At 34.3% G+C, this 14,147-nt stretch overlaps 1 protein-coding gene across 1 annotated transcript in view; it reads left to right on the top strand.

The window, feature by feature from the left end:
* Positions 1-14,147, top strand: part of LOC122837990 (carboxyl-terminal PDZ ligand of neuronal nitric oxide synthase protein-like) — a 147,013-nt gene that overhangs the window by 48,380 nt on the left and 84,486 nt on the right. The window contains exons 3-4 of the mRNA XM_044128239.1: positions 231-323; positions 4,066-4,124. Of these exons, the coding sequence (XP_043984174.1) occupies positions 231-323; positions 4,066-4,124 (152 nt within the window). The remainder of the gene's footprint in view (positions 1-230; positions 324-4,065; positions 4,125-14,147) is intronic.

Here is a 14,147-nt window from a genome sequence, read left to right as displayed (position 1 = left end):
ACTGTATTCCAACTTTACTTTTCTTTATTATGTTGCTGCAATTTAATGCTGTGTTTGTTTGTTTTATTTTTTATTTTTTTTTAATGTTTTTATCATGCCAATCATTTTTAATTGCTGTTTTGCCATACAAAGTTACCTGGACTCTGGACTCTGTTCATTTGCTTGCTCATTTTGTCATTATTTAGCAGAACCAACCTGACTATCTTCCATCCATTTGTTTGTTTTTGCAGTATGAGTTCAAGGTGAAAAACATCAAGAAGAAGAAAGTACACATCGTTGTGTCAACAGACGGAGTCAAGGTTACCTTGAGAAAAAAGAAAAAAGTGAGTGATTTTATTTTCTACTCTCTCTTTTGTTTTGTTTTTGTAAGTTTAAAGCAAGAGCTAATACTTACATTAATATCTGTGTGGATCAGAGCTGTGAATGTTGCTCTGTTTTTTGTTGGATTCTATTAACATGAAGTGGTGGCCTTTCAAATTCCAAAAATTCAGAACTTCAGCAACACCACTTCTGTATATGTACTTAAAGACCACTTCTTGTCTTTACCCTAATCCCACCCTGTATATATATATTTATATATATACATGCATAAACATTTTATATATCTGCAAGGAGATTTTTTTTCTCTTCAACCCTTCAGTTGGAATATAATCCTTGTGATTATAACTTCAAAATGAGTAGTAGTTATTAAGATTATGTATAATTTAGAAATTTGTCCTGTTTTGATTTAATTAATTATGCAAATTATTTATGTAAATTTGATTACAACAAACTACAGAAAAAAATATTTGGGCTGATTAGATGTCTGCATGTGTCTGACAATTAATACTTGCAGGCATCCAATCAGTTAAGCATGGGGGCATAAATGGGTAAATAGCAAGGATACAACTTGGCCATAACAACAGAGAGCATAGAAAACAAGAGAGTAAAATTAATTCCATATTTTTAATCTACCGACCGCCCTGAGTAGGACTCTGCAGCTTCTCTACCTCTTCCGATGTTTGTTACAAAAACATAACTGGAAGCACATCTATTCTTAGACATTTAAAAACTTTGAAAAATGTGTATAACTCATTTAAGTATTAAATCACACACTATTTAATCCATATTTATGTGAAACTTTAGCACATACAGAGACAGAAACAGACTGGGCAGATGTTCTGATGAATTAAGTTGTATTTGAAACGTAATCAATTACAAATATAATGACGGAACCTGACTTAATGTTGTATTTTGATTATTGATTCTATGTTGCATTGTGTTTTTGTGTGTGATATGACGTAAAGCACTTTGAAATGCCTTGCTGCTGAAATGTGCTATACAAATAAAATTTGATTGATTGATTAAGGACTTATTCTTTATTCAGTCCCACAAATTAGTGGCTAGAGCTGGGGAAGTATGTTTAAACAAGGTTATCTAGCGATTTGTATAAATTTACACTGTTTCTGTCTTAAAGAAGGGGCCTAAACTTCAATCTCTAATATTGATCTTGTTCCGTATTCTGACAAATGGAAATAGACATCACTAACAAAACATGCACCTTAGAATTTCTCCCCATATTAAAGAGAACTGAAAAAAACATCTACACCGAAGTTAGGAAACTTTGCTGGATTTGTGCCAGAGGTCTCGTCCATGGTTACTATCAGCTGTGCTGCTGTTTTTGAGGAACAGTACTTCCTGCATCCTTTTTATTGTGGACTGAATGATTCTTTTTTCTTTAAGTTCTTTGTTGAATCAAGTGAAAGAACAGAAATGAAAGGATCTGAAGGAATTCAGAGATGACAATCAATCAATCAAACACAAAAACACAATGCAATAAACCTAAAGGAAACAGGAGTGATTTCATCACTAGCGGAGTAACTGGTGCTTATTGTCATCTAATGAGTTGAAACAAATGTTTTCAGCACAGCACCCAAAGTTTCCAGTGTTTGGAAAAATCATAAAAAATTGCATAAAATTTTTTTTAATACTCAGTCAATTTTCACTGTTTTTCAAAATGTCAAAAAAATATTTTAAAAAGATCTAGGTATTCAAAAAGCATAATTAAAAGCAAAATGTGAAAATATATTAATATAAATCATCTATTAATGGTTATTAATAGATGGTTTGCCATAACCTTCTCCCTTGTCTTCCAAAATCTGAAATGTCACATTCCACCCAGTGAGATATTTACATCTCAGAGGATGGCAGGAGCACAGACGGGTAGTGGATGAGAGCTATTGAATGACTGAAGTCAACAAAGCCCTGTACGGAGACATAAATCAATATGAATAATTGCTGTGTCCCTGTGGGTTGACATTTTGATTGTGACCTTAAACAGAAAGGTAGATTTAATGAAAAGCACAAACAAAAATAATAATGAAAAGCACACATAAACTCTTGTTAAATATATTTTTTATTTACACTGGTTTTCTTCTATTGCATGTAATTAGGGGCGTGTCTTTGCATTTGTCCCTGAGACTCATGCTACCCATATTTTTATTTTTATTTTGTCACATTATATTTACCAAGTACAATTTACTTTATTTTGTAAGTAGGCCTGTCACGATAAACAATAAATTAATTAATCGTACGATAAATTAAAACTATTGACGTCATTTTAATTATCGCCTTTATCTGTCTCTTCCAGCCTTTTTCTCATTCTATTGATGACAATGAATGAAAAAAGGCTCAACTCCGGTGCTCTCCATTGGCCCTCCCTTCCTCATTTCCTTAGTGTAATGCGCAGCGCACACTACACCATCTTAGAGTTGTCGGCCCATTTTCAAAAACTGAGAGACCACACATTAGCCGACAGAAATCCTAGGTATAACGGTTCGATTGGGTTTGATCCTGCCGTTTGGTGTCCAACAATGGCCACAAAATAATGGCTACAAGTTCAGTGAATTCATTTTAAAACCAGGCATTAATCAATGCTTTACTACAATCTACCTGCAACCTATGTGGCTCCAGTGTCAGCGTAATGTCCTGACTGAATGAAAATCATTGTAATCTATTTATGTCATGTTAACGAAGAACAGCTGAAAAGTTACTGGGTTCGTTAACTGCATAGTAATTTCGCTCCAACTCCTCTTGTCATTTCTATATTCTTTGCACCAAATGTTTTATAAACATTAATGTTGTTTCCACATATCATCTCTAATGTCCACTGGACTTCGGTTGTGCAGTGTCAGCTGTTTGGGAGGCTGGCTGTGTTAACGCTCCCAGTCGGGGAAAACCCCTGATTTAGATCGGAGAGGCCACAACGATCTACTGTAACACACCACACACACTACAGGATGATCACAAGCAACAATCTTAGTGCAATCAAAGTTCTAAGATTGTCGTAAAGGAAAAATGTAGGTGTGAACTAACGTGTAGTGTGAACTATTGCATCAGATAGTTAGATGTTCCCATCTTCTCAATTTAATCTAATGATTACTGAAGGGCAATATAATATACAGACTTCATAATCTGCACTCTTTTGGTTGAAGCCAGTATTTATACATTGGTGTTTTTATTCAAGTACATTTTTGTTAATGGAGACTGAGAATCCATTTTATTTTTGTTTTTGGTTGTTTTGTTTATTTTATCAGTTCCAGTGTTAAGTGTTCTTTTGAAAAGAAAGTGTATCTATCTTTGGCAGGAAATTGCATACATTATTATGCCATTTCCATTAAATCAGTGTACAAAGGTCTTCAAACAATATTATTGTCTATCGCAACAGTTTTTGAGACAATTAATCGCTCGGCAAAATTTACTATCGTGACAGGCCTAATTGTAAGCATTGCATACTTGTGAAACCAAAGAATAATGCTAAAAGTTTTTTAAAATGAAATGAACACACGAGCACATGACCATCCATCTACTCTGACAGCCCAACCAAATAGATTATTATTCAGAAAGAAGCCAGGAGGTGAATAAAAAGGGTAAAAATGCACATCATTGCTTAAAAATTTCAGTTTACAACAATGTGCTACCTCATGCTGTCCCTCCTAAATAAAATTCACATTTGTGGTTGTACTGTGATAAAATGTGGAAAGGTTTCAGAATTAGGTCTAAATGAAGCTTCTGGTTTGCTTACAGAAGAAAGAGTGGACCTGGGATGAGAGCAAGTTGATTGTAATGCAGGATCCAATTTACAGGTAAGATTACCTGAGTGTCTGCTAACATAATGTTAAATTAAGCTCATCTAATAAGTGGAGTTTTTTTAAAAGCTTCTTCAAACAGCAGCAGTTCTTTTGTTGGCTTCTCCCAAAGAAATTTTATCTGAACTTGATTAGACATTCTGTGCTGGTTCAAAAATGTGGACGTTTTCTCACACCTACCTTTTGACATTTTGGAGAAACAAAGATATGGTAGCTCTTTGATGTTCACTTTTACTCATCTCTTATAACAATGTTTTATTAAAGCACTGAAGATTGTGGAGGAGATTGTATGTAACACAATACATTTTGTGGGTGTGTGTTTTGACACAAGACACTGAAAAATACCACATCATTACAACATATAGAAATAGAAAAATAGAAATATGATAAAAAAAGAAAATGTGTTTAGCAAGCTTTGATTTGTTGCAAATAAAAGTACTAAAACCTTACATCTGGTGGAACTAATTGACTGAAAATTGTAACTTTTTATTTACATTAGATTTTTCACAATATTTTAATTTTATATTTCCTTTCCTTTGACTTATTTTCTCACTTCCAAGATTTTTTCTGCATGAGATCTGCAGTTTGTTTAATCCTTTTACTGAGATAAAGTTATATTTTGTCAGACATTTGAGAGAAAAAAAAGTTAGCCTTTCTCAGATAATAATAATTGCACAAAGCCAACATTATCTGCAAGCTGCATATGAAATGAATGTTTGACTGAAAATGTTAAAATATGTGTTCAAAAAGTTATGAAGGTGTTAAAAGTTGCATTAACAATGCAGCCCTTAACAGAGTTCTGACTGATCGAGAAATGGATGAGCAGGTACACTCCGTGGAAATATGTCATGAGAATTTAATTACAAGTGTGTTTATGTAGTGGGAGGGCATATCCATTAGCCTGACATGCCTGCAGGCTGTTCTCATAACTCAAGGCTATGGCTGTAGCCATAATCTTGAGTTACTTCAATTCATTTGCTGCAGGGGTGTTGACCTTTAAATCAGCTCTCTGTTGTCTGTCAATACACACAAGCATCAAGTTTCACCGCCCAGTTTATGATGGACTTATGCTTGTATATAAAAAAATGATTGATGTGTGTTTTAGCATGTCCAAATCAAAGATGTTGTGACCTTTCTAGGTTTGATGGAAGAATGGAAGTGTACGATAAAAGCAGTAAATAATGTCTACATTCCATATAGAAGAAAGAATAAAGTTGAAACTTGTTTGTGCCACACTTTAAATTCTGCATTCGCGCACACTGGTCCCCCCCCTCCCCACCACCTGGTACAGCTCTGAAGCGCATCCAGGAGCCCGTTGGGGGCTGGGGCTTTTGGAAATGATTCTGTCAGAAAGATGGATTCAGCCCTGCTGTCTGAGTAAGCATCTCTGAGCTTGGGAGTTTTGTTTGGTTTGGAGATGCTGTGACTTGCGCTACACATCTTTCTTTGATTTTTTTTCCTCTTTTACTATTACAGTAACAAAGTTCTCTAAAAAGAGGTGGAGAAGTCCAAGGACAGAGAGAGTGAGGCAGAGTGGGAAGGGTATGCCATATCCATCAGTCACTGTTTCTTGTTAAAGTGAGTTTGACGTGTCCTGAGATCTGTGTGACTCAGTTACAGGATGATTGTCCCAACTATTCCCTCATTCTTTCAATATGTACCCCTAAAGTCCTGCTTTAGTTGCTTGAAGATATTTACATATTTCCAAGGGCTGACATTAGTTGGATTATCTTTAGTTTGTCCAAGTTTAAAAATTCCCTACAATGGAGTTTATTAACAACTGTCTTGATGGATGAATGAATATATTTGTATGGACAAAGGGCACCATGAAGCCTGAATTGTCTGCTATAGCATATTTTTTGTCACTGCAATTCCATGACAGGTTCATGATGACTTTGACCTCTTCCTGTCAAATTTCTGTCATCACTTTAACCATTTGGACTCATTGATTGCATATTAGCGTGCCTTATTTTTTTGCATATTTGATAACGCAAAATGTTGATGGGGGAATATTAGTCTTTTATTTATTAGTCTGTTAATATAATTATATGTCAAGGATGAACATTACATATTTTCTTTTCCCACCCTATTTTTTTTCTGTCTTGTGAACACAGTTATAAAAATTGTCATCAACAAATAGGTGTAGACAATGTTAACAATAACAGCGACAGCATGACAACAGACAACAGAACAACAAAAAAATTTATTTTTGTGTCCAGTGTTTTGCAAAAAGTGCTGATCTTTGAAAATGTGGCACATTTTACTCTCGCTGTGATTTACTTAAACAAATGGCGGATTATCTTCTAGAAGCCTTAATACTGTTTATTCTATCTACGGAATTAATGCTTCACTCCCGATGCACTATTTACTCAGCAGTGCAATTTCAGGAGCTGATCTTTCTTTGCATTTAGTTTGAGAATTGTCAGATGCACCAACAATTAATACAGGTGTCCAAAGTTGGTCCTAACATGCTTGTAACCTGCATCTTTTACTTCCCTTCCTGCTTCAACACCCTAGTAGTAATCACCTCCTCTGCATGTCAATGTTTTGCAGAGGACTGCTAATGAGCCGTCATTTAATTCAGCTGAGTTACACCAAGAAGAGAACTAAAACATGCAAGGAGGACTGACGTTGGACTCCCATGTTTTCATGTATACAAGTTAAGCAATAGAACAACCTTTTTCAATCTTGGATTCATTCAGGCTGTTGTGTAAATATTGCATCTCCTCTGTGTGATATTGAGCTTAATTTCAAATGCTGACTAGGCCTGTCACGATAAACAATAAATTAATTAATCCCACGATAAATTAAAACTATCAACCTCATTTTAATTATCGGCTTTATCGTTTCTTCTGGCCTTTTTTTCTTTTAGTTAATGACACTGAATGAAAAAAGGCTCAACTCCGGTGCTCTTCACTGACCTCTCCCTTCCTCATTTCCTTAGTGTAATACCCAGCACACACTACACCATCTTAGAGCTGTCGGCTAATTGTCAAAACCTGAGACCACACATTAGCCGACAGAAATCCCAGGTATAACGGTTCGAACAGGTTCAATCGTGCGGTGTGGTGTCCAACAATGGGCACCAAATAATGGCTACAAGTCCAGTTAACTAATTTTAAAACCAGGCAATAATCAATACTTTATTGCAATCTACCTGCAATGCATGTGGCTAGTGTCAGTGTAAAGTCATTTACATCATTTCCATTAAATCAGTGTAAAATGGTCTTTAAAAAATATTATTGTTTATTGCAATAATTTTTGAGTAAATTAATCACTCATTTGTTTCGTGACAGGCCTAATGCTGACCCCTCATTATAAAAGGGAGATGTGTCCATATATAAAGGCTGTGGATAACTTATCAGCCAAGAATTAATTAGAAGACTTAATAGGAACATGTTGTAAAACATTGTGTAAATTAAGCCTTTTGGCTTAAATATGAATAATATGTTTCAAAAGGCTAATCTGATAAATATTCATGTGTCTTTATTTTTATGAATGTGAGAAAAAAAAAGAAAAAACATTTCAAAGACCCTGTATGGTTTTAAACACCCCTGTGAGGATTGTTGTTTTTTTCAGTTGCTGAAGAGCTAGACACTTTAAATCTGAATTATGTGAGAGGGTTTCCTAAATGCTTAGCAAATTTCTTTTTGTAAATTCCTTTTCATGTTCAGCTACATTTTAGTCTAAGCTGAAAGCTGCCCGACACTGATTCTATCTGTCACTTCATATGAAAACATAAAAAAAAAACCTTGCTGGTATGTGGGTGGCATTATCATTATGTTCAATAATATCTATTGTTCAGTTTAAACTCTGCCAACACCGATAGATGTAGTCTGAGAATTGACTGGAAATGGCTGTAGCGTTAACTATTATTCCCACTCTTGAAAAAATACAAAACTGATATTTAAAGCCAAGAGTTGTCAGAAGCAGTTTTTCGTCCATCATCCTTGCATTAAATATCAGATAACTGGGGGAACTATAAGAATTTCATCTTAGGATTTCAAAGTAAAACATCAGGAAGAGCTACTTTGGAGTTTTCCTTTTAAAAGGTGGCATTATATTCTGGTTGATGTGCATACTGAAACCACTGTACACAGTTGCTCGCAATTGCTTTTCTAACAGATAGCCGTTATTAAATCTGGCTGCCTTTTTAAATAAGTGAAATAAATAAAGCTAGACGATGATTTCGGGAACATGGAAATGGTATTGAGGTCACATGAATTTCCCCTTCTAGAAGTGACTAAAGCGCTCTTTTTAGATTTGTAGCATTCATCATTGCTTATGTAATACGATATAATATAAATATCTTTTTCACTGGCTTTGTCCATTGTCTGCTTTGTGCTGCACTCTAAAACAGCATGTTAGATAGTTTTTCCTGTCAGTCACGTAAAAACAGCTCTTTAATCGGAGCTCTTTCATATCATCCTGTAGGCACTGATGTTGTGCTGGCTGGCTTTCTTTCTTTTTTTCTGAACAAAATCTTTTAAATTAAATAATAAAACCCCTGAAGCTAAAACAATGCATTTACAGAGAAAAGTTGCAGATTCTCTCAAATGTATTTATTAATTTAATGTTATATTTCAATCATTTAAGTTAAAACCAAAATCAAACCATGGTGTATGAAGGCACACCATGTGCATAAAGTTTGTTAAATGTTATGTCACAACATCATAATCAGATTTAAATGTGAAAAATGCATCTGTTTTTTTTGTTTGTTTTGTTTTTTGGGGGGTTTTTTTTGGTCAGAATGGATCTTTGCTCTTGAGCTCTCCCATGACATATTAGCTCTACCCTCCTTTTAAAGTTAAATCATAAGCAAAAACCCTAACTGAGAAAAGTGAGACCTTCAGTGTTTGGTGACCTTATGTATCGAAATTGGTTTAACACCATTTGTTTGCTTATTGTTTTCACCAGAGTGCTTAATGTGATCTCCTGAAATTACACCTGAGACCCGTTGCAGACAACCTGTAATTTGTATTAAAGATGAAATTCAGCACGAGAGAATAGATGTGTCCTTGTCTTCTTGGCTGCACATATCATCTATTTTTCTTGATTGACCCATTTACAGGCATTTTGAATACACGTGTGATTTAGAAATGTTCTTAAAATATAGATTTAAATTGTGTTTTTTTTATTATTCATTTCTAATAAGGAAGATTGTGCATTATGGTGCAAAAAAGAAGCCAGTTATCCCTTCGAAATCTTAGGCCATGGTTCTCAATTAGAAAAAAACTATTGAACGATCCTTCCAAGTTGGGAAACTTCCTCAATGAGAGGATTTAAATGATATTGTCTTTTATATCATAAGCTATGCTAAGATAGAGCAGGAGTTGAAAAGATAGATTTGAATCTTATTTCCCACAGTGTAAATGCTGCTCCCAACCATCAGGGCAAAGAATTAAGTAGTCAAAAACAAAAGCTTGCACTGGCAATAAACTTGAATTTTAGAAAAGAATAAAGACAGCTCTTGTTTTGGTGATACAGAACCTGAATAGCCAGTAATAACATCCCCAACATTCCATTTACCCAAATCCAGTCCAGTACACAACATTTATGTATTTGGTGTAAATATTATATTACTGCAGTATATAAATACAAGTTAGTTGTTTTTACAATGTTTTTACACTTTTTCCCTTGAGGTATCAACAAATGTGGAGGACATGGTAAAAGAAAAACAAAAACTGAAATATTTATGGCTATCTTTTTTTTTCTGTTGGGTAAGAGGCCAAGGATCAACGATGTCAGATTTCTAACTGTCTTGACTGTTTATTTTTGTATAAAGCCCCCCAGTCTATTAACTATCATTTGCAATCACTAAAAATCCTAGATATATTACATTTTAGAGCAGAGTTAGGAAGTGACTTTTTTCGGGTGGAAGGTAAAAACCAGGGAGAGGTTGGACGTGTTTTCGTTGTGTTTGTACATGTCAGTCTCCTGGTTGTAACTTCTCTGGGCTTCAGCTGTGGTAATTGCTGTCAGCCTCCATGAAGCTGTCCGCCCTCGCCGCCTGTGAACAGTCTGTCCTAAAACTGCTCAGCTCTGCCCCTTCCTTCTTACTTCAAACCTTCCAGATAGAAATTCACACCCAGCCAATTAGTCAAACTTCTGTTTGTGTGTATGTCAGAAACTCCCTGATTATCTGATATTTGAAACATGTTCTGATGTAAAGTATGCACACACACATGCACACCCCCACACACAAGCACATTTCGCTTTGATATTTGAACTGATTATACACAAACGCACACCATGAAGATTTTCCCAACGCAGTATTACCTAATACAATCTCTGTCTTAGCTGAAGCTCAGCCTTTTGTACTTTTAGATCACAGCCTAATTGGGTTACATTTGATGAAATCTTTTAGCGTATTAACTGCATTGAAGTTAAACTCTGGGGGGTGGCGGGGAAAGAGCACGCCATTTCCACTGAACTGAAACACCCTTCAATGATACCATCTGATAGCTCTATTCCCCTATGCACACCGAAACAATCAGGCAGTTTTTATATCCACAATTTTCGTGTAATAGAAATCAGGAGCAATATATGTATATAAAAGTTGTTTTCTCCTCTGATTAAATATATACATCAGAAAAAAGTCTAAAAGGGCTATGTATTATTTTTGAGTAGTGCAAAGCTTTCTTAAAGTAGTCCCTTTAAATGAATCAATAAGATTTGAACTCAATATCAAAAGTTGCTTTCTCTTGGCTTCTTTAAACTTTTTCAACAAAACTTCCACAAGTTAGGTGAACGACAAACACACACTAACATTTCAGTATAACTGATATTTCTATGTGAGTTTGTTGAAGCACAATGCAGGGAGAAGTAGACTTTCAGGCACCTTAGTTAATATGGGTTGAATTAAAATTATTATCAGTTATTTATTCCTTTATTTGAACATAAACTAGACAATTTTACTCATAGATGGCTAATTTTAAAACCTTTGTGCTTTCTTTTTTAGATTGAGAGTGGTAGAAAAAAAACATGACAGGAAAGTACTCATCCAAAATACAATTTAATGGAGGCTCAACAAAAAACAATGATTATGAAGAAAAAATAGAGCTTTTATTATTTTAGAGTTGGCAGCTGCTTTTGTTTGCCTGACAGAGATGTTATGTTACCTAAATGTCCAACATGTTAGCAAGTAAGGCTGCAACTTACCAGTATTTTAGTAATTGATTATTCTGTCAACTATTCTGATGAGTAATCAGAATTGATGAGGTACTACTCAATTTGAGTATTAGTCATCACATATCTAGAATGTGATTTTTAATCTTTTATAAAAGCACATTGTGCAGATTTTTCTTTTAACCACTTAAGCCTTTTTATAAAACATTAGAAATGCAAATAAACAAACATTTCAATTCCTTTGTAAAGTATAAAATTAAGATGCAGTTACATAGTGTTCCTTCATGTATTCTTGATTCTTTGTAACAAAGCATGCATGCTCAGCCCTTTTTGCTTGACCTAACATCAGTACACTATAGGTCTAATGTGTTGCCTTTTGAACTAACTGATTAATATCTGGATAGCAAAAGGTGGTAACAGATTTTTTTTTATTTTATTTTATTTTTTTAATTTGTTCTAGGTGAAGCTAAACAATGCCATTTAAAAAGCTTTGGGTAAAATATATTGATGTACTGAGTTTTTTTGTTGTTGTTTTCCTCTTAATTACAAAATCTTATATTTTTTTGAACAGTTTTGGCTTGCTTACTTCTTCAATCTCTCCCATTAGTCATAATAGGTAACGATCATTTCCCTGACTACAGAGTCTCTCTTCCGTACAGCCAGACAAAGATTTAAAGTATAGAAGCACTTATTTCTTCCACAAGACTCCAATTTTTGTAGTTTGCAACAGCAGCTTTCAATTCAATGTAAATGACAATGAAGAGTTTTCGAAGAGTGCTTCCTTCTTCTGTGCCCACTGATTGCTCTCTATTGCCTCTGGGCATTCTGTCTGCATTCACATGTGAGAGTTTGGATGACCTTGATTCTTGACTCTGTATTAGCAACAGCATCACATTCTCCTGAGTGAAACTGGGTGCGGCAGCTGAATAGCATTTGTGTTTGGAGCCAACATGGTCACTAATCAGTAAGAATGTGTTTTGGTTGCTTGTCTGTAGAAAGAAAGGTGCTGGGTGAAGGCCACTGGTTTCTGGTTTGTTTTCATCTGTTGAAATAAAAATTCATGAGCACATAGTTTCAATCTTTTGCCAATTAACCTAACATCCGTACACTGTAGATGTACCTTTAATGGAAAGGTCACCATTGGAAAACTTTGATAAGTAATGGAACGTGTAGTATTTGGGTTGCCTTTGAATTTTCACATCACACCTTCAGTGTTTGTCAAAGTACTAAAACTCAATCAATTACTGTTAATGTCTAAATATCCTGCATAATAACGTTAAAAATTGTCACTCAGTTTGTAATAAATGCAGATGAACAAATAACACACAAGCATACATTGCACCAATCTCATAATAAAAATTAAAAATGTCATGTTTTGGCAGTCTTCAGTGTGGACTAATGTAACAAAGGTATAAAATAATTAAAAAGATTTGAAGTAGAGCTGATTTAACTTGCAAGAAAAATCTATTTTTTAAAAACACAGTCCCCTTCTCTGCTTAGTCTTTTTTGTTTCAGGATTGTTATAAAACCACTAACATAAAACCATAAAATAAAATTTTTAAAATTGTGAAATGGACAGAAAATTCTTGAATTGAAATCTGAATGTTTTTGAAACTGTAATCTGAAAAAAATATATATATTAAAATGGGAAAACATGCTTGAACTAATTTTTTACACTATATATATTTATTCTGATGGTGTTGATTGAAAAAATAATATATGATGTAAGAACTTAAAAAAAATAATAGAAATATTAAAGTGCTTGGTTTTAGAATGTGATATTGACTCTAAAACCTGAGACTAGAAGTTTGGCTTCTGATGTGAAATTTTGTTTTTGCAATGCCAAATGCTGGGCAACTGATGTAAGATTGAAAGCTGGAGGGAATAAAGCTTAGATTAGCTGGGAGAAGCCAAGCAGAACTGAATGCAGAGATGTGGAAGCCCGTCTCACCAGGAGAATAGGCTGATGGTATCACACTTGTTCCAGACACAGAAAACAAAAGGAGGGAATCCAGGCTAGGAATGGAAAGCTGTGTAACATCTGAACAAGCTGTAAAAAGTATTTGAGGCTGGAGACTACAAAAAGTTGAATTCAATATTACAAACCCTTGTTTTATTTTTTTTTAATTTATTTTATTTTAGTTTTTTTCAATTTTGGGTTTAATTCAGATTCAGCATTGAGCAGCTTTGCTTAAATCATCGTTAATCAAAAATACAAAGGTAATTCAGAGAATTTCAGGTCTGTCTCAGTTAAAGAGAATACCATTAAAAAGTTAATTCATTTCAATAGGGCAACTTAAAAGGAAGCCTGATATTATTTAGATTTTTTTTCACATAGTGAGATTTTTCAAGCGTTTATTTGCATTCATATTGATTTTTATGGCTGATGGCTAATTTAAAATAATTATATTACATAAGAGAAGTCATTAAAATATTTTAATACTAAAACATAATTGCTAAAGAAGCTGGCTGCTGTCTCCTGTATCCAACTGTTATAGTAAAAAATTGTGTGTAAATAAACAGTTGTTAAAAACAAAGGTGTACCAGCAACAGGGATGAATTCTGCTGCAACCTCAGGAGGATTTCAGACCAAATCCTTGGGCGGAAATGTAATGAAACATTTAATGTATTTTACTTAAGATAAATGTTTGAATGACTGGATTGTTGCTTAGTTATTCAAAGTGTACTTTCAGAAGTATTTTTTTATTTTATTTTTTTTACCTTTCATTCTGGAATGTTGATCCCAGAAATTGGCGGAAAAATGAAAAATCCCAGATCCAATAAGCTACACCTTTGGCTTCCTTAACTACTCTGGAAAGCCCTGGACTGATCATCTCCATGTAATGCTGTGGATGCAGTAATTCATGCAAAAGGAGCCTGAACCAAGTATTG

The sequence above is a fragment of the Gambusia affinis genome, linkage group LG10 (assembly GCF_019740435.1).
Source record: "Gambusia affinis linkage group LG10, SWU_Gaff_1.0, whole genome shotgun sequence".
Taxonomy (NCBI): domain Eukaryota; kingdom Metazoa; phylum Chordata; class Actinopteri; order Cyprinodontiformes; family Poeciliidae; genus Gambusia; species Gambusia affinis.
This window is presented reverse-complemented; position numbering and strand designations above follow the sequence as displayed.